Source organism: Staurois parvus, unplaced genomic scaffold (genome assembly GCF_062004578.1).
Source record: "Staurois parvus isolate SC_StPar_1 unplaced genomic scaffold, SC_StPar_1.0 ptg000034l, whole genome shotgun sequence".
In the NCBI taxonomy this organism is placed as follows: domain Eukaryota; kingdom Metazoa; phylum Chordata; class Amphibia; order Anura; family Ranidae; genus Staurois; species Staurois parvus.
This window is the reverse complement of record NW_028317830.1, coordinates 4212149-4231655: the sequence shown is the minus strand read 5'-3', so window position 1 is coordinate 4231655 and position 19507 is coordinate 4212149. Positions and strand designations below refer to the sequence as shown.

Here is a 19507-nt window from a genome sequence, read left to right as displayed (position 1 = left end):
CCTAGGATGGGCATTCTGCAACCTTATGCAATCTATCTCTCTATTCCTCACCTCACTCCTTAAGTCTCCACTCGCATTCCTAACTTACTAACTGACATATCAGCTTAGATGTCACACCACTTAGTCCCCCCCCCCCCCTCTAGTTGTCCTCCTTCATGACTTTTCTATCAAGATAAATAATACAACTATCAGTCCCATCCCTTACACCAGGGTACTAGGTGTAACCCTAGACTCTGACTGTCCTTTTGGCTCAAATCCAATCGCTGTCAAAAGCTTGTAGACTTCACCTCCACCATCTCTAAAATGTGCCCCTTTTTAAACTAATGAAACCACCAGCTACTCAATCACTCCCTTGTTATATCTCGCCTTGACTATTGCAACTCTCTCCTCATAGGCTTACCTCTACGTAGGCTATCATCTCTTCAGTCTATCATGAATGATTATGCTAGAATCAGCTACCATATCAACCGCTCAGTTTCTGCTACCTCCCTCTACCAGTCCCTCTACTAGCTTTCTGTTGCCCAGCGAATTAAATTCAAAATACTAACAACAACTTACAAAGCCATCTACAACTCTGCCCTGAGCTACATCACCAATCTTGTCTCCAAATATCTCCCAACCATCCTCTTTACTCCTACTAAGACCTCCTGCTCTCATGCTCCCTTGTCTCCTCCTCTCATGCTCATCTCCAGGACTTCTCCAGAGCCTCTCTCATCCTCTGGAACACTCTACCTCAGTCTGTCCAGCTACTGTATCTCCTACTTTGGCTGCCTTTAGGTGAAAACTCATTTCTTCAGGGAAGCCTATCTTGCCTCCACTTTTTTTTTCCAAAAACAATTTTATTGAGAAATAAACATATGGTAACATATACAGGTTACATTCGGATCATGTATACAACTCAGTAAAAGCCTGTATCCCTGACAGGGTATAAATCTGAAACACATATAATGTCATCAATTAACATTGCTTGAGTTAAGAAGAATAGAACATGTTCCAAGCAAATATTGACATAGAATGAAGTGAACAGAGCAGTTGGGTACAGACATCAGGCAAACCTCATATGAGCCCCTTTAAATGACAAATGTGATGTAATACAAAGTGAGAGGATGGTGAGAACAGCGGATATTGGGGCGTCCACGCCTGAGGGGCGGAGGCTGAGGAGCTGCAGTTGTACCTGTGGGTCTGCTGGTATTCTAAGTTCATCTAAACTCAGAGAAATGGGAAGGTAATGTTGAGAATATAGGATAGAGCAAAGGAGGAGAACGAGAGGGAGAGAAAGGGGGAGGCAAGAAGATGGAGAGAGGAGAAAGATGGAGGAGAAGGAGAGAAAAAAAAGGGGGGGGTAGGGAGAAAAGGGGGAGCTGCTGCAACTACTCCAGGTCAAACAGGTTAAGATAATCCGAGCAACAATCAGAGGTCTCCTACGGCAATCTAGGTAGGCATTTTCAGTAGTCCAATATATAGGTCAGTTTCTGTGATATTTGGGCCGTAATATTCGGTCCAAGTCAGGTAAGGTGCACGTTATATGCATGACACCTGGGAAAAATTATTTATTCCTATTTGCCATCAAGTTATGATCAAGTGGGGGAAGGGGTGGAGTCAAGCAGCAGCTGGTGATAAGCTGTTGTGGTTTTGAAATGACCCCAACATGCCCACGTCTTCCTGAATCTCTCGGGGCAATCTTTTGCTACAAAGATGAGTTCCTCCATGTCAGCAACTTTGTTTATACCATTCCCGGACTGAGGCGATATGTGTTGAGCGCCAGTGAATTGGAATACACTGTTTTGCCGCATTCACCATATGCATAGCGAGTGATTGCAGTATGTCCTATAGGGGAGTGAGGAGTGGTGGAGTAAGAACTAGGGAGTAAGTTTTTACTTGCCTCCACTTAATAACTGAACCTTTAATTCTTCCATCAGCTCATCCCCCACAGTAACTACCTTTTGTTCCACAAGCCCCACCCTTTCAGATTGCAAGCTCTTATGAACAGGGTCCTCTTAACTCTCTTATATTTTATTGTATTGTAATTGTAATGTCTTCCTTTATATTATAAAGTGCTGCACAAACTGTTGGCACGATATAAGTCCTGAATAATATTAATAATAGGCATTATTATGATGTCATGATTTAAAACTAAGTACATGAACAATTACTGCAACTATGGTACCCAATGTGCATGAAATTCATATCCATCCTGCCAGGCACACAGCCAGTAGGAAGGATTTGGCACAAAAGCATGTAGAGGAACGTGTAGAATCTTCCTTGAGTCTACAGGCACCTATTTCAATTAACTTTTGTTCACCTTCGATGGGGTTTGCATCGCTGTAGAGATCTGCCATAATGCAAAACCTGCTTAAAGCAGGTCAAATGTAACTCAGAAGAAGGTCAGATCCAAGTCAAATGCAACAAACGCCATTAGAATGAACTGGATTCAGGGTCACTAATGCATTAACTCTACTCCCATCTCAGGTTCTGGTGATCCAAGAAGAGAAGAATTCCCTTATACTAAGTTTGGGTTGGACTTTTTAAACAATATGAAACCTGATGACTCCCAGGACACTTTGTCTGAATTTTGGCAGTAAGGATTGACTATAATTTTTTTGTAGAAATGGTGGACATCAGTTAAATGATGCAATATATACATTCAGACATTCTTACAGTCATGAACGTACCATTCGGATCAGTGAAATCCAGAGTGAATGATTCATCTGCTATGATTATTAAATGTGATAAGGAAGTTGTAACATCAAACGTGTCAGTATATTTCTTAGTGACATTTTTGTTGACGTTCAGGATGCGCACAGATGAATTTAGAGGTTTAGACAACAATAATTGCAATGAGCGAAACAACTGTCAAAAATAAGAGAGAAAGAAAACATATTATTTAAAAAAACACAAAAAAACGTACCAAGGAATACATTTATGGACAAAAGCCCTCACTACAGTTGAAACCTCCATTTATTTCCCATATACACCCAGATGTGGAAGTCTACCTTTGTGCATCAAGGGCTAACGATACCATTGAGTTATGATAATTGGTGATTTGTCGTACAAGAATTTGTCCAGTGATCATTATTGAAATGGCTCTTGGTTAGGCCCAGCCTTATTGGTCCACTATTGTAGCACTATGAGACTCCCACAGAACTTTGAGGGACTGAGATCATATAGATAAGAACTTATACTATATTGCCAAAAGGATTGGGTCGCCTGCCTTTCCAAGCACATGAACTTTAATGTCATCCCAGTCTTAGTCCGTAGGGTTCAATATTGAGTTGGCCCCACCCTTTGTAGCTATAACAGCTTCAACTCTTCTGGGAAGGCCGTCAACAAGGTTTAGGAGGGTGTCTATGGGAAGGTTTGACCAGAAGTGCATTTGTGAGCTCAGGCACTGATGTCGGGGGAGGAGGCCTGACTGACAGTCTCAGCTTGAATTAATTCTAAAGGTGTTCTATTGGGTTGAGGTCAGGACTCACTGGTGCACAGTCATGTTGGAGCAGGAAGGGGCCATCCCCAAAGTCTTCCCACAAAGTTGGGAGCATAAAATTGTCCAAAATCTCTTGCTATGCTGACACCTTAGGAGTTCCCTTCACTGGAACTAAAAGGGACCAAGCCCACCTCCTGAAAAACAACCCCACACCATGATCCCCCTCCACCAAACTTTACACTTGGTACAATGCAGTCAGGCAAGTATCGTTCTCCTGGCAACCACCAAACCCAGACACGTCCATCAGATTGCCAGACAGAGAAGTGTGATTGGTCACTCCAGAGAGCATGTCTTCACTGCTCTATAGTCCAGTGGCGGCGTGCTTTACACCACGGCATCCAACGCTTTGCATTGCACTTGGTGATGTGAGGCTTGGATGCAGCTGCTCGGCCATGGAAACCCATTCCATGAAGCTCTCTACACACTGTTGTTGGGCTCATCTGAAGGCCACACCAAGTTTGGAGGTCTTCAGCTATTGACTCTGCAGAGAGTTGGCGACTTCTGCGCACTGTCATGTGACGTGGCCCACCACTTGGTGGCTGAGTTCCTGTTGTTCCCAGTTGCTTTGACTTTGTTATAATCCCACTAACAGTTGAGCGTGGAATATTTAGTAGTAAGGCAATGTCATGGATAGACTTAATGCAACCTATCTCGGGACCACACTTGAGTTCACTGAGCTCCTGAGAGCGACGCATTCTTTCACAAATGTTTGTAGAAGAAGTCTGCATGCTTATTTGATTTTATATACCTGTGGCCATGGAGGTGATTGAAACACCTGAATCACATGATTTGGAGTGGATTGGAACACCTGAATCACATGATTTGGAGTGGATTGGAACACCTGAATCACATGATTTGGAGTGGATTGGAACACCTGAATTACATGATTTGGAGGGCGGGGCCAATACTTTTGGCAATATAGTGTATCAGTTCTCCAGCCTTGCCTCTTATTGTCATCAGGATCACTCCCTCTAAATGCCGGCTTCTGTAAGATTTGTTGAATTTATTATATGGCCGGTGTTACATTTGTTGGCACCTTTTACTTTGTAAAATTCAGTGTTTTGAAAATTAAAATCAACACAAATTTTCAGGGGTCCCCTCATGCAGGGCTATTGTCTTCTATTGCACATTTATCAGAATTCCAGTCAGTATTTTCATCTACAATTCCTCATGTTTAGGTCACTGTTGCTCTCCATAACCAGATGCAGACACCGGCCCTTTTACTTCTATTTCCCACAACTCTCTGGGTTCCTGGACATGCCCAGGAATGATACGTTTCTCTGGTTTCCTCCATTGACAGCTCAGAGAGGCCACACATGATGAGGCAGTAGTAGCGAAGCAAGTGATCTGCAGTCGGGTAAAAGGCCCTCAGAATGGGTGTGAGGGCGGCAGGGGAGAAGTCTCATAGCTCACAGCTTCTTCAGAAAACTCACCTATCATGGGCAGCCCTTCCCCCATTGATACCAATGCACTCAAGTACCAGTGGGGTGGCCCTTTGTTACTGGTCTATGCAGCCTCATATTACCTTGATTGAGCCACAGAGACATTTCTGTGAAGAATCCATGTATGGGTAGCTTTTTTAACCACTTCTTGACTGCACTATAGCTGAATTATGGCTACAGCATGGTCATCCAGTTCTGGGAGGGCGCCATATGACATCCTCCCAGAACACGCTCCCCCTCCCCCCCCCCCACACGCATCCAGCGGTGCAAACCCAGTGCTCTCTGGACAGAGCTGATTATGTGACATGGTGAAGGACCAATTACAGCAGCCTTTTACTATGTGATCAGCTGTGTCCAATCAAAGCTGATCACCATGTAAATGCACTTGCCGATTATTTGCAGTCGTTTCCTCACACTGTTACAGCGTGAGGAAAGTACTGCCGATACCCAGCAACTGTAAAAGGGTTAATCTACACTGATAATCAGGGAACTGGTTATTAGTGCAACCCCAAAAGTTTCCATCAGTACCCAGCAGTGCTGCCAATCTGTGCCTGTCAGTGCTGCCAATCTGTGCCTGTCAGTGCCGCCAGTCATTGCTGCCAGTCAATGTAACCTATTGGTGCCATCAGTCAGTGCCATGTCAGTGCAGCCTATAAGTGCACTCCAGTGCTGCCTATTAGTGCCCATCAGTGCCACATATCAGTGCAGCCTCATCAGCACCTTCTCAACAATGCCCACCTGTGCTGCCTCATCAGTGCAGCCTATCAGTGCCCATAAGTGCTACCTATCAGTGCCTCCTCCTCAGTGCCCATCAGTACTGCCTATCAGTACCTATCAGTGAAGGAGGAATATTACCTGTTAGCAAAATGTTATAATAAAAACAAAGAAAAACTTTTTTCAACATATTTGGTCTTTTTTCACTTGTTTAGCAAAAAATAAAACACCCAGCGGTGATTAAATACCACCAAAAAGAAGGCTCTATAGTATTTGTGTGAAAAATAATAAAAATATCATATGTGTACAGCGTTGCATGACCGCACAATTGTCAATCAAAGTGTGACAGTGCTGAAAGCTGAAAATTGGCCTGGGCAGGAAGGGGGTGACAGTGCCCGGGAGGCAGGAAGGGGGTGACAGTGCCCGGGAAGCAGGAAGGGGGTGACAGTGCCCAGGAAGCAAGAAGGGGGTGACAGTGCCCGGGAGGCAGGAAGGGGGTGACAGTGCCCAGGAAGCAAGAAGGGGGTGACAGTGCCCAGGAAGCAAGAAGGGGGTGACAGTGCCTGAGAAAGCAGGAAGGGGGTGACAGTGCCCGGGAAGCAGGAAGGGGGTGACAGTGCCCGAGAGGCAGGAAGGGGGTGACAGCATCCGGGAGGCAGGAAGGGGGTGACAGTGTCCAGGAAGCAAGAAGGGGGTGACAGTGCCCGGGAGGCAGGAAGGGGGTAGAAGTACCCAGTAGGCAGGAAGGGGGTGACAGTGCCCGGGAGGCAGGAAGGGGGTGACAGTGTCCGGGAGGCAGGAAAGGGGTGACAGTGCCTGGTAGGCAGGAAGGGGGTAGAAGTGCCCGGGAGGCAGGAAGGGGGTGACAGTGCCTGGTAGGCAGGAAGGGGGTGACAGTGCCCGGGAGGCAGGAAGAGGGTGACAGTGCCTGGTAGGCAGGAAGGGGGTGACAGTGCCCGGGAGGCAGGAAGGGGGTGACAGTGCTTGGTAGGCAGGAAGGGGGTGACAGTGCCTGGTAGGCAGGAAGGGGGTAGAAGTGCCCGGGAGGCAGGAAGGGGGTAGAAGTGTCCTGTAGGCAGGGAGGGTGTAGAAGTGCCCTGTAGGCAGGAAGGGGGTAGAAGTGCCCGGTAGGCAGGAAGGGGGTGACAGTGCCTGGTAGGCAGGAAGGGGGTGACAGTGCCCGGGAGGCAGGAAGGGGGTGACAGTGCGTGGTAGGCAGGAAGGGGGTGACAGTGCCTGGTAGGCAGGAAGGGGGTAGAAGTGCCCTGTAGGCAGGGAGGGGGTAGAAGTGCTTGGTAGGCAGGAAGGGGGTAGAAGTGCCTGGGAGGCAGGAAGGGGGTGACAGTGCCTGGTAGGCAGGAAGGGGGTGACAGTGCGTGGTAGGCATATGATTAATATTAGAGATGAGCGAATCGAACTTGGCGAAGTGGAATTCGTTTAGAATATTAGGAAAATTTTGAATCCGAAAATTAGCAGACTTCGGATGCGCGAATCAAAATTTTTCCTAAAATGGCGGCGACATGTGTGGCGACGGAGCGGGGATCTCTGGGAAGGCGCGCAGACAAGGCGCGCTGACCCATAATGCATTCATTCATGACATGTGATGGCATTAGCCAATCAGCAGCCAGCCAGCCAGCACTGTGTAATGGTGGAGCTATAAATTGCGGCCATTTTAGAATTCTCCATTAGCCTCCAGTCATTCAAGAGAGGCAGACCTGTTTGTATTGAGGGACAAAGTTAGGGCCACAGAATCGTTACTTAGGGACACAGAACGGTTGCTTAGGGACACAGAAACGTTACTTAGGGACACAGAACCGTTACTTAGGGACACAGAACCGTTACTTAGGGACACAGGACCGTTACTTAGGGCCACAGAACCGTTACTTAGGGACACAGAACCGTTACTTAGGGCCACAGAATCGTTACTTAGGGACACAGAACCGTTACTTAGGGACACAGAACCGTTACTTAGGGACACAGGACCGTTACTTAGGGCCACAGAACCGTTACTTAGGGACACAGAACCGTTACTTAGGGACACAGAACCGTTACTTAGGGACACAGAATTGTTACTCAGGGACAGACACAGAATTGTTACTCAGGGACAGACACAGAATTGTTACTCAGGGACAGACACAGAATTGTTACTGAGGGACACAGAATTGTTACTGAGGGACACAGAATTGTTACTGAGGGACACAGAATTGTTACTGAGGGACAGACACAGAATTGTTACTCAGGGACAGACACAGAATTGTTACTCAGGGACAGACACAGAATTGTTACTGAGGGACAGACACAGAATTGTTACTGAGGGACACAGAATTGTTACTCAGGGACACAGAATTGTTACTCAGGGACACATAATTGTTACTCAGGGACACATAATTGTTACTGAGGGACACAGAATTGTTACTCAGGGACACAGAATTGTTACTCAGCGACAGACACAGAATTGTTACTCAGGGACAGACACAGAATTGTTACTCAGGGACACAGAATTGTTACTCAGGGACAGACACAGAATTGTTACTGAGGGACACAGAATTGTTACTGAGGGACACAGAATTGTTACTCAGGGACAGACACAGAATTGTTACTGAGGGACACAGAACTGTTACTCAGGGACACAGAACTGTTACTCAGGGACAGACACAGAATTGTTACTGAGGGACACAGAATTGTTACTGAGGGACACAGAATTGTTACTGAGGGACACAGAATTGTTACTGAGGGACAGACACAGAATTGTTACTCAGGGACAGACACAGAATTGTTACTCAGGGACAGACACAGAATTGTTACTCAGGGACAGACACAGAATTGTTACTCAGGGACAGACACAGAATTGTTACTGAGGGACAGACACAGAATTGTTACTGAGGGACACAGAATTGTTACTGAGGGACACAGAATTGTTACTCAGGGACACATAATTGTTACTCAGGGACACATAATTGTTACTGAGGGACACATAATTGTTACTGAGGGACACAGAATTGTTACTGAGGGACACAGAATTGTTACTCAGGGACAGACACAGAATTGTTACTCAGGGACAGACACAGAATTGTTACTCAGGGACACAGAATTGTTACTCAGGGACAGACACAGAATTGTTACTGAGGGACACAGAATTGTTACTGAGGGACACAGAATTGTTACTGAGGGACACAGAACTGTTACTCAGGGACACAGAACTGTTACTCAGGGACAGACACAGAATTGTTACTGAGGGACACAGAATTGTTACTGAGGGACACAGAATTGTTACTGAGGGACACAGAATTGTTACTCAGGGACAGACACAGAATTGTTACTGAGGGACACAGAACTGTTACTCAGGGACACAGAACTGTTACTCAGGGACAGACACATAATTGTTACTGAGGGACACAGAATTGTTACTGAGGGACACAGAATTGTTACTGAGGGACACAGAATTGTTACTCAGGGACAGACACAGAATTGTTACTCAGGGACAGACACAGAATTGTTACTGAGGGACACAGAATTGTTACTGAGGGACACAGAATTGTTACTGAGGGACACAGAATTGTTACTGAGGGACAGACACAGAATTGTTACTCAGGGACAGACACAGAATTGTTACTCAGGGACAGACACAGAATTGTTACTCAGGGACAGACACAGAATTGTTACTGAGGGACAGACACAGAATTGTTACTGAGGGACACAGAATTGTTACTCAGGGACACAGAATTGTTACTCAGGGACACATAATTGTTACTCAGGGACACATAATTGTTACTGAGGGACACAGAATTGTTACTCAGGGACACAGAATTGTTACTCAGGGACACAGAATTGTTACTCAGCGACAGACACAGAATTGTTACTCAGGGACAGACACAGAATTGTTACTCAGGGACACAGAATTGTTACTCAGGGACAGACACAGAATTGTTACTCAGGGACAGACACAGAATTGTTACTGAGGGACACAGAATTGTTACTGAGGGACACAGAATTGTTACTCAGGGACAGACACAGAATTGTTACTGAGGGACACAGAACTGTTACTCAGGGACACAGAACTGTTACTCAGGGACAGACACATAATTGTTACTGAGGGACACAGAATTGTTACTGAGGGACACAGAATTGTTACTGAGGGACACAGAATTGTTACTCAGGGACAGACACAGAATTGTTACTCAGGGACAGACACAGAATTGTTACTGAGGGACACAGAATTGTTACTGAGGGACACAGAATTGTTACTGAGGGACACAGAATTGTTACTGAGGGACAGACACAGAATTGTTACTCAGGGACAGACACAGAATTGTTACTCAGGGACAGACACAGAATTGTTACTCAGGGACAGACACAGAATTGTTACTGAGGGACAGACACAGAATTGTTACTGAGGGACACAGAATTGTTACTCAGGGACACAGAATTGTTACTCAGGGACACATAATTGTTACTCAGGGACACATAATTGTTACTGAGGGACACAGAATTGTTAAACAGGGAAACAGAATTGTTACTCAGGGACACAGAATTGTTACTCAGCGACAGACACAGAATTGTTACTCAGGGACAGACACAGAATTGTTACTCAGGGACACAGAATTGTTACTCAGGGACAGACACAGAATTGTTACTCAGGGACAGACACAGAATTGTTACTGAGGGACACAGAATTGTTACTGAGGGACACAGAATTGTTACTCAGGGACAGACACAGAATTGTTACTGAGGGACACAGAACTGTTACTCAGGGACACAGAACTGTTACTCAGGGACAGACACAGAATTGTTACTGAGGGACACAGAATTGTTACTGAGGGACACAGAATTGTTACTGAGGGACAGACACAGGATTGTTACTCAGGGACAGACACAGAATTGTTACTCAGGGACAGACACAGAATTGTTACTCAGGGACAGACACAGAATTGTTACTGAGGGACAGACACAGAATTGTTACTGAGGGACACAGAATTGTTACTCAGGGACACAGAATTGTTACTCAGGGACACATAATTGTTACTGAGGGACACATAATTGTTACTGAGGGACACAGAATTGTTACTGAGGGACACAGAATTGTTACTCAGGGACACAAAATTGTTACTCAGGGACAGACACAGAATTGTTACTCAGGGACACAGAATTGTTACTCAGGGACAGACACATAATTGTTACTCAGGGACAGACACAGAATTGTTACTGAGGGACACAGAATTGTTACTGAGGGACACAGAATTGTTACTGAGGGACACAGAACTGTTACTCAGGGACACAGAACTGTTACTCAGGGACACAGAACTGTTACTCAGGGACAGACACAGAATTGTTACTGAGGGACACAGAATTGTTACTGAGGGACACAGAATTGTTACTGAGGGACACAGAATTGTTACTGAGGGACACAGAATTGTTACTCAGGGACAGACACAGAATTGTTACTGAGGGACACAGAACTGTTACTCAGGGACACAGAACTGTTACTCAGGGACAGACACATAATTGTTACTGAGGGACACAGAATTGTTACTGAGGGACACAGAATTGTTACTGAGGGACACAGAATTGTTACTCAGGGACAGACACAGAACTGTTACTGAGGGACACAGAACTGTTACTCAGGGACACAGAACTGTTACTCAGGGACACAGAACTGTTACTCAGGGACACAGAATCGTTACTCAGGGACACAGAATTGTTACTCAGGGACAGACACATAATTGTTACTGAGGGACACAGAACTGTTACTCAGGGACACAGAACTGTTACTCAGGGACACAGAACTGTTACTCAGGGACAGACACATAATTGTTACTGAGGGACACAGAATTGTTACTGAGGGACACAGAATTGTTACTCAGGGACAGACACAGAATTGTTACTGAGGGACACAGAACTGTTACTCAGGGACACAGAACTGTTACTCAGGGACACAGAACTGTTACTCAGGGACACAGAATCGTTACTCAGGGACACAGAATTGTTACTCAGGGACAGACAAAGAATTGTTACTGAGGGACACAGAATTGTTACTGAGGGACACAGAATTGTTACTGAGGGACACAGAATTGTTACTCAGGGACACAGAACTGTTACTCAGGGACACAGAACTGTTACTCAGGGACAGACACAGAATTGTTACTGAGGGACACAGAATTGTTACTGAGGGACACAGAATTGTTACTCAGGGACAGACACAGAATTGTTACTGAGGGACACAGAACTGTTACTCAGGGACACAGAACTGTTACTCAGGGACAGACACATAATTGTTACTGAGGGACACAGAATTGTTACTGAGGGACACAGAATTGTTACTGAGGGACACAGAATTGTTACTCAGGGACAGACACAGAATTGTTACTCAGGGACAGACACAGAATTGTTACTGAGGGACACAGAATTGTTACTGAGGGACACAGAATTGTTACTGAGGGACACAGAATTGTTACTGAGGGACAGACACAGAATTGTTACTCAGGGACAGACACAGAATTGTTACTCAGGGACAGACACAGAATTGTTACTCAGGGACAGACACAGAATTGTTACTGAGGGACAGACACAGAATTGTTACTGAGGGACACAGAATTGTTACTCAGGGACACAGAATTGTTACTCAGGGACACATAATTGTTACTCAGGGACACATAATTGTTACTGAGGGACACAGAATTGTTAAACAGGGAAACAGAATTGTTACTCAGGGACACAGAATTGTTACTCAGCGACAGACACAGAATTGTTACTCAGGGACAGACACAGAATTGTTACTCAGGGACACAGAATTGTTACTCAGGGACAGACACAGAATTGTTACTCAGGGACAGACACAGAATTGTTACTGAGGGACACAGAATTGTTACTGAGGGACACAGAATTGTTACTCAGGGACAGACACAGAATTGTTACTGAGGGACACAGAACTGTTACTCAGGGACACAGAACTGTTACTCAGGGACAGACACAGAATTGTTACTGAGGGACACAGAATTGTTACTGAGGGACACAGAATTGTTACTGAGGGACAGACACAGGATTGTTACTCAGGGACAGACACAGAATTGTTACTCAGGGACAGACACAGAATTGTTACTCAGGGACAGACACAGAATTGTTACTGAGGGACAGACACAGAATTGTTACTGAGGGACACAGAATTGTTACTCAGGGACACAGAATTGTTACTCAGGGACACATAATTGTTACTGAGGGACACATAATTGTTACTGAGGGACACAGAATTGTTACTGAGGGACACAGAATTGTTACTCAGGGACACAAAATTGTTACTCAGGGACAGACACAGAATTGTTACTCAGGGACACAGAATTGTTACTCAGGGACAGACACATAATTGTTACTCAGGGACAGACACAGAATTGTTACTGAGGGACACAGAATTGTTACTGAGGGACACAGAATTGTTACTGAGGGACACAGAACTGTTACTCAGGGACACAGAACTGTTACTCAGGGACACAGAACTGTTACTCAGGGACAGACACAGAATTGTTACTGAGGGACACAGAATTGTTACTGAGGGACACAGAATTGTTACTGAGGGACACAGAATTGTTACTGAGGGACACAGAATTGTTACTCAGGGACAGACACAGAATTGTTACTGAGGGACACAGAACTGTTACTCAGGGACACAGAACTGTTACTCAGGGACAGACACATAATTGTTACTGAGGGACACAGAATTGTTACTGAGGGACACAGAATTGTTACTGAGGGACACAGAATTGTTACTCAGGGACAGACACAGAACTGTTACTGAGGGACACAGAACTGTTACTCAGGGACACAGAACTGTTACTCAGGGACACAGAACTGTTACTCAGGGACACAGAATCGTTACTCAGGGACACAGAATTGTTACTCAGGGACAGACACATAATTGTTACTGAGGGACACAGAACTGTTACTCAGGGACACAGAACTGTTACTCAGGGACACAGAACTGTTACTCAGGGACAGACACATAATTGTTACTGAGGGACACAGAATTGTTACTGAGGGACACAGAATTGTTACTCAGGGACAGACACAGAATTGTTACTGAGGGACACAGAACTGTTACTCAGGGACACAGAACTGTTACTCAGGGACACAGAACTGTTACTCAGGGACACAGAATCGTTACTCAGGGACACAGAATTGTTACTCAGGGACAGACAAAGAATTGTTACTGAGGGACACAGAATTGTTACTGAGGGACACAGAATTGTTACTGAGGGACACAGAATTGTTACTCAGGGACACAGAACTGTTACTCAGGGACACAGAACTGTTACTCAGGGACAGACACAGAATTGTTACTGAGGGACACAGAATTGTTACTGAGGGACACAGAACTGTTACTCAGGGACACAGAACTGTTACTCAGGGACACAGAACTGTTACTCAGGGACACAGAATCGTTACTCAGGGACACAGAATTGTTACTCAGGGACAGACAAAGAATTGTTACTGAGGGACACAGAATTGTTACTGAGGGACACAGAATTGTTACTGAGGGACACAGAATTGTTACTCAGGGACACAGAACTGTTACTCAGGGACACAGAACTGTTACTCAGGGACAGACACAGAATTGTTACTGAGGGACACAGAATTGTTACTGAGGGACACAGAACTGTTACTCAGGGACACAGAACTGTTACTCAGGGACAGACACAGAATTGTTACTGAGGGACACAGAATTGTTACTGAGGGACACAGAATTGTTACTGAGGGACACAGAATTGTTACTCAGGGACAGACACAGAATTGTTACTGAGGGACACAGAACTGTTACTCAGGGACACAGAACTGTTACTCAGGGACAGACACATAATTGTTACTGAGGGACACATAATTGTTACTGAGGGACACAGAATTGTTACTCAGGGACAGACACAGAACTGTTACTGAGGGACACAGAACTGTTACTGAGGGACACAGAACTGTTACTCAGGGACACAGAACTGTTACTCAGGGACACAGAATCGTTACTCAGGGACACAGAATTGTTACTCAGGGACAGACACAGAATTGTTACTGAGGGACACAGAATTTGTACTGAGGGACACATAATTGTTACTGAGGGACACAGAATTGTTACTCAGGGACACAGAATTACTGAGGGACACAGAATTGTTACTCAGGGACACATAATTGTTACTCAGGGACACAGAATTGTTACTCAGGGACAGTCACAGAATTGTTACTGAGGGACACAGAATTGTTACTGAGGGACACAGAATTGTTACTGAGGGACACAGAACTGTTACTCAGGGACACAGAACTGTTACTCAGGGACACAGAACTGTTACTCAGGGACACAGAACTGTTACTCAGGGACAGACACATAATTGTTACTGAGGGACACAGAATTGTTACTGAGGGACACAGAATTGTTACTGAGGGACACAGAATTGTTACTCAGGGACAGACACAGAATTGTTACTCAGGGACAGACACAGAATTGTTACTGAGGGACACAGAATTGTTACTGAGGGACACAGAATTGTTACTGAGGGACACAGAATTGTTACTGAGGGACAGACACAGAATTGTTACTCAGGGACAGACACAGAATTGTTACTCAGGGACAGACACAGAATTGTTACTCAGGGACAGACACAGAATTGTTACTGAGGGACAGACACAGAATTGTTACTGAGGGACACAGAATTGTTACTCAGGGACACAGAATTGTTACTCAGGGACACATAATTGTTACTCAGGGACACATAATTGTTACTGAGGGACACAGAATTGTTACTCAGGGACACAGAATTGTTACTCAGGGACACAGAATTGTTACTCAGCGACAGACACAGAATTGTTACTCAGGGACAGACACAGAATTGTTACTCAGGGACACAGAATTGTTACTCAGGGACAGACACAGAATTGTTACTCAGGGACAGACACAGAATTGTTACTGAGGGACACAGAATTGTTACTGAGGGACACAGAATTGTTACTCAGGGACAGACACAGAATTGTTACTGAGGGACACAGAACTGTTACTCAGGGACACAGAACTGTTACTCAGGGACAGACACATAATTGTTACTGAGGGACACAGAATTGTTACTGAGGGACACAGAATTGTTACTGAGGGACACAGAATTGTTACTCAGGGACAGACACAGAATTGTTACTCAGGGACAGACACAGAATTGTTACTGAGGGACACAGAATTGTTACTGAGGGACACAGAATTGTTACTGAGGGACACAGAATTGTTACTGAGGGACAGACACAGAATTGTTACTCAGGGACAGACACAGAATTGTTACTCAGGGACAGACACAGAATTGTTACTCAGGGACAGACACAGAATTGTTACTGAGGGACAGACACAGAATTGTTACTGAGGGACACAGAATTGTTACTCAGGGACACAGAATTGTTACTCAGGGACACATAATTGTTACTCAGGGACACATAATTGTTACTGAGGGACACAGAATTGTTACTCAGGGACACAGAATTGTTACTCAGGGACACAGAATTGTTACTCAGCGACAGACACAGAATTGTTACTCAGGGACAGACACAGAATTGTTACTCAGGGACACAGAATTGTTACTCAGGGACAGACACAGAATTGTTACTCAGGGACAGACACAGAATTGTTACTGAGGGACACAGAATTGTTACTGAGGGACACAGAATTGTTACTCAGGGACAGACACAGAATTGTTACTGAGGGACACAGAACTGTTACTCAGGGACACAGAACTGTTACTCAGGGACAGACACAGAATTGTTACTGAGGGACACAGAATTGTTACTGAGGGACACAGAATTGTTACTGAGGGACAGACACAGGATTGTTACTCAGGGACAGACACAGAATTGTTACTCAGGGACAGACACAGAATTGTTACTCAGGGACAGACACAGAATTGTTACTGAGGGACAGACACAGAATTGTTACTGAGGGACACAGAATTGTTACTCAGGGACACAGAATTGTTACTCAGGGACACATAATTGTTACTGAGGGACACATAATTGTTACTGAGGGACACAGAATTGTTACTGAGGGACACAGAATTGTTACTCAGGGACACAAAATTGTTACTCAGGGACAGACACAGAATTGTTACTCAGGGACACAGAATTGTTACTCAGGGACAGACACATAATTGTTACTCAGGGACAGACACAGAATTGTTACTGAGGGACACAGAATTGTTACTGAGGGACACAGAATTGTTACTGAGGGACACAGAACTGTTACTCAGGGACACAGAACTGTTACTCAGGGACACAGAACTGTTACTCAGGGACAGACACAGAATTGTTACTGAGGGACACAGAATTGTTACTGAGGGACACAGAATTGTTACTGAGGGACACAGAATTGTTACTCAGGGACAGACACAGAATTGTTACTGAGGGACACAGAACTGTTACTCAGGGACACAGAACTGTTACTCAGGGACAGACACATAATTGTTACTGAGGGACACAGAATTGTTACTGAGGGACACAGAATTGTTACTGAGGGACACAGAATTGTTACTCAGGGACAGACACAGAACTGTTACTGAGGGACACAGAACTGTTACTCAGGGACACAGAACTGTTACTCAGGGACACAGAACTGTTACTCAGGGACACAGAATCGTTACTCAGGGACACAGAATTGTTACTCAGGGACAGACACATAATTGTTACTGAGGGACACAGAACTGTTACTCAGGGACACAGAACTGTTACTCAGGGACACAGAACTGTTACTCAGGGACAGACACATAATTGTTACTGAGGGACACAGAATTGTTACTGAGGGACACAGAATTGTTACTCAGGGACAGACACAGAATTGTTACTGAGGGACACAGAACTGTTACTCAGGGACACAGAACTGTTACTCAGGGACACAGAACTGTTACTCAGGGACACAGAATCGTTACTCAGGGACACAGAATTGTTACTCAGGGACAGACAAAGAATTGTTACTGAGGGACACAGAATTGTTACTGAGGGACACAGAATTGTTACTGAGGGACACAGAATTGTTACTCAGGGACACAGAACTGTTACTCAGGGACACAGAACTGTTACTCAGGGACAGACACAGAATTGTTACTGAGGGACACAGAATTGTTACTGAGGGACACAGAACTGTTACTCAGGGACACAGAACTGTTACTCAGGGACACAGAATCGTTACTCAGGGACACAGAATTGTTACTCAGGGACAGACAAAGAATTGTTACTGAGGGACACAGAATTGTTACTGAGGGACACAGAATTGTTACTGAGGGACACAGAATTGTTACTCAGGGACACAGAACTGTTACTCAGGGACACAGAACTGTTACTCAGGGACAGACACAGAATTGTTACTGAGGGACACAGAATTGTTACTGAGGGACACAGAACTGTTACTCAGGGACACAGAACTGTTACTCAGGGACAGACACAGAATTGTTACTGAGGGACACAGAATTGTTACTGAGGGACACAGAATTGTTACTGAGGGACACAGAATTGTTACTCAGGGACAGACACAGAATTGTTACTGAGGGACACAGAACTGTTACTCAGGGACACAGAACTGTTACTCAGGGACAGACACATAATTGTTACTGAGGGACACATAATTGTTACTGAGGGACACAGAATTGTTACTCAGGGACAGACACAGAACTGTTACTGAGGGACACAGAACTGTTACTGAGGGACACAGAACTGTTACTCAGGGACACAGAACTGTTACTCAGGGACACAGAATCGTTACTCAGGGACACAGAATTGTTACTCAGGGACAGACACAGAATTGTTACTGAGGGACACAGAATTTGTACTGAGGGACACATAATTGTTACTGAGGGACACAGAATTGTTACTCAGGGACACAGAATTACTGAGGGACACAGAATTGTTACTCAGGGACACATAATTGTTACTCAGGGACACAGAATTGTTACTCAGGGACAGTCACAGAATTGTTACTGAGGGACACAGAATTGTTACTGAGGGACACAGAATTGTTACTGAGGGACACAGAACTGTTACTCAGGGACACAGAACTGTTACTCAGGGACACAGAACTGTTACTCAGGGACACAGAATCGTTACTCAGGGACACAGAATTGTTACTCAGGGACAGACACAGAATTGTTACTGAGGGACACAGAATTGTTACTGAGGGACACAGAATTGTTACTGAGGGACACAGAATTGTTACTCAGGGACAGAAACAGAATTGTTACTGAGGGACACAGAACTGTTACTCAGGGACACAGAACTGTTACTCAGGGACAGACACAGAATTGTTACTGAGGGACACAGAATTGTTACTGAGGGACACAGAATTGTTACTGAGGGACACAGAACTGTTACTCAGGGACACAGAACTGTTACTCAGGGACACAGAACTGTTATTCAGGGACACAGAATCGTTACTCAGGGACACAGAATTGTTACTCAGGGACAGACACAGAATTGTTACTGAGGGACACAGAATTGTTAGTGAGGGACACAGAATTGTTACTGAGGGACACAGAATTGTTACTGAGGGACACAGAATTGTTACTCAGGGACACAGAACTGTTACTCAGGGATACAGAACTGTTACTCAGGGACACAGAACTGTTACTCAGGGACACAGAACTGTTACTCAGGGACAGACACAGAATTGTTACTGAGGGACACAGAATTGTTACTGACGGACACAGAATTGTTACTGAGGGACACAGAATTGTTACTCAGGGACAGACACAGAATTGTTACTGAGGGACACAGAACTGTTACTCAGGGACACAGAACTGTTACTCAGGGACAGACACAGAATTGTTACTGAGGGACACAGAATTGTTACTGAGGGACACAGAATTGTTACTGAGGG

At 45.0% G+C, this 19507-nt stretch overlaps 1 protein-coding gene across 2 annotated transcripts in view; it reads right to left on the bottom strand.

Moving 5' to 3' along the window:
• The window catches only part of LOC149470719 (uromodulin-like), an 85020-nt gene that overhangs the window by 28316 nt on the left and 37197 nt on the right, over positions 1–19507 (bottom strand). For both annotated transcript variants that reach the window (XM_089661722.1, XM_089661729.1), the window contains one exon: positions 2673–2850. In XM_089661722.1, the coding sequence (XP_089517848.1) occupies positions 2673–2850 (178 nt within the window). The remainder of the gene's footprint in view (positions 1–2672; positions 2851–19507) is intronic.